Genomic DNA, 1,358 nt, shown 5'->3' with positions numbered 1-1,358 from the left:
TCTAGCAAGATTTACAAACCTCCGGGTCACTATACATAGGATCCGGAAGCAAGCTTGGGGGATCCTTGCTCATCAACCCATGAAATGTAGATGGCGGTTAGAGCTACAATACCCAAAACGTATTACTTTCACCAGCTCTTATGTGTTCCGCCGCTATCGAGCTACCGCTAATCACAGAGTTCGTGTTGTCAGTAATACAGGATAGAACATCCACACCAGCTGAGAGAGGGTAAGATTGGAGCTAATCGCAGCACAGCGGTGCTTAAGCGATGAGGACAATTAAACTTTGCTACGATGGAACACTGAACAAACCCTGGAGCCCCGCAAATAACCACATAGACACGTGATCACTCACCCTCCATGAGCTCAAGAACTGTTTCCAAGATCATGAGGGCTACTGTGACCGCGTTCTCAGATTCCAAAGCCTTCATGGCTCGACCTTTCCACGGGACCGTGGTGTAAATGGAGGAATCCTGATTCGGGTACCGAGCTCGCTCTATGTATGTCACACCGACGGCGAGGATCTTGCCAATGTTGGCCGGTCCCAGCCAGCTATCGTATAATACATATGCCCCCGACCCCAAGTCGGTGCAAGCCGACACAATCTCTCCAAGACATGCTGTTCTCTCACTCTCACCGATCCTGTCTCGGGTCAAACGAGCATATCCTCTCGTCAATTTGTAACGAGGCAGAGCATCCTCCCCAACCAAAGCAGCCAGCGCCCAGTGTGCCTCTTTACTACAAACTGAATTGATACTGTGCCCAAGAGCGATGGCTGCCATCACTGTCCGCCTGTGGTATTCTTCTACCCTGAAGCATTCCTCCACGTCTTCAAAGTGTCGTTTGCCTCGACGAAATCGTTGAGACTTCATGAAGTGATAGGCTCTATGTATTCTTCGAGACAAATCGATTTCGACTCACTATAACGCAACCCATTAAATCATGGCACTCATGTCATGAGTCAAAGTCGAAGACATTGTAAGCCACAATTTCTCTCATTATGCGCCTCTTCCATTAACCACTCAAGATAAACAAATCTTAAGTTTAGGCGCCTAGCCCCACTTACTCAACTCATCCGTGAGAGTATTTCACAAGGAATTCACACTTAGGGGTAAGGTTACTAACCTTACGAAAGTCGCAAGTAAGATCTCACTCAAGCAACTTAAGAAACTAACTTCGAAAACTCAAGAAACTTGAAATTGGAATCGAACCACCAACCTGGTTGCTCGTCGGTGAATAAAGGGGCAGGCATTCGTGGTTTGAAAATCTGAAAACAATCTGAAGAGGAGAAGTGTTCGTCGAAAACTGCGAAGTGGAGGGAAGAGAGTAGAATTGCCGACAGTGGGAATCGAACTTGC

The 1,358-nt window shown here is 47.3% G+C and overlaps 1 protein-coding gene across 1 annotated transcript; it reads right to left on the bottom strand.

Annotated features, from left to right (window-relative positions):
• Nucleotides 1-347: 347 nt before the first annotated feature.
• On the bottom strand, nucleotides 348-745 carry Pmar_PMAR021956 (hypothetical protein; the record flags this gene model as incomplete). The annotated part of the gene is made up of 1 exon (XM_002782779.1): nucleotides 348-745. A coding segment is annotated over one exon (398 nt), but the record flags the coding sequence as incomplete, so codon positions are not given.
• Nucleotides 746-1,358: the final 613 nt, after the last annotated feature.

This window comes from Perkinsus marinus (genome assembly GCF_000006405.1).
Source record: "Perkinsus marinus ATCC 50983 genomic scaffold scf_1104296938264, whole genome shotgun sequence".
NCBI lineage: Eukaryota > Perkinsozoa > Perkinsida > Perkinsidae > Perkinsus > Perkinsus marinus.
This window is presented reverse-complemented; position numbering and strand designations above follow the sequence as displayed.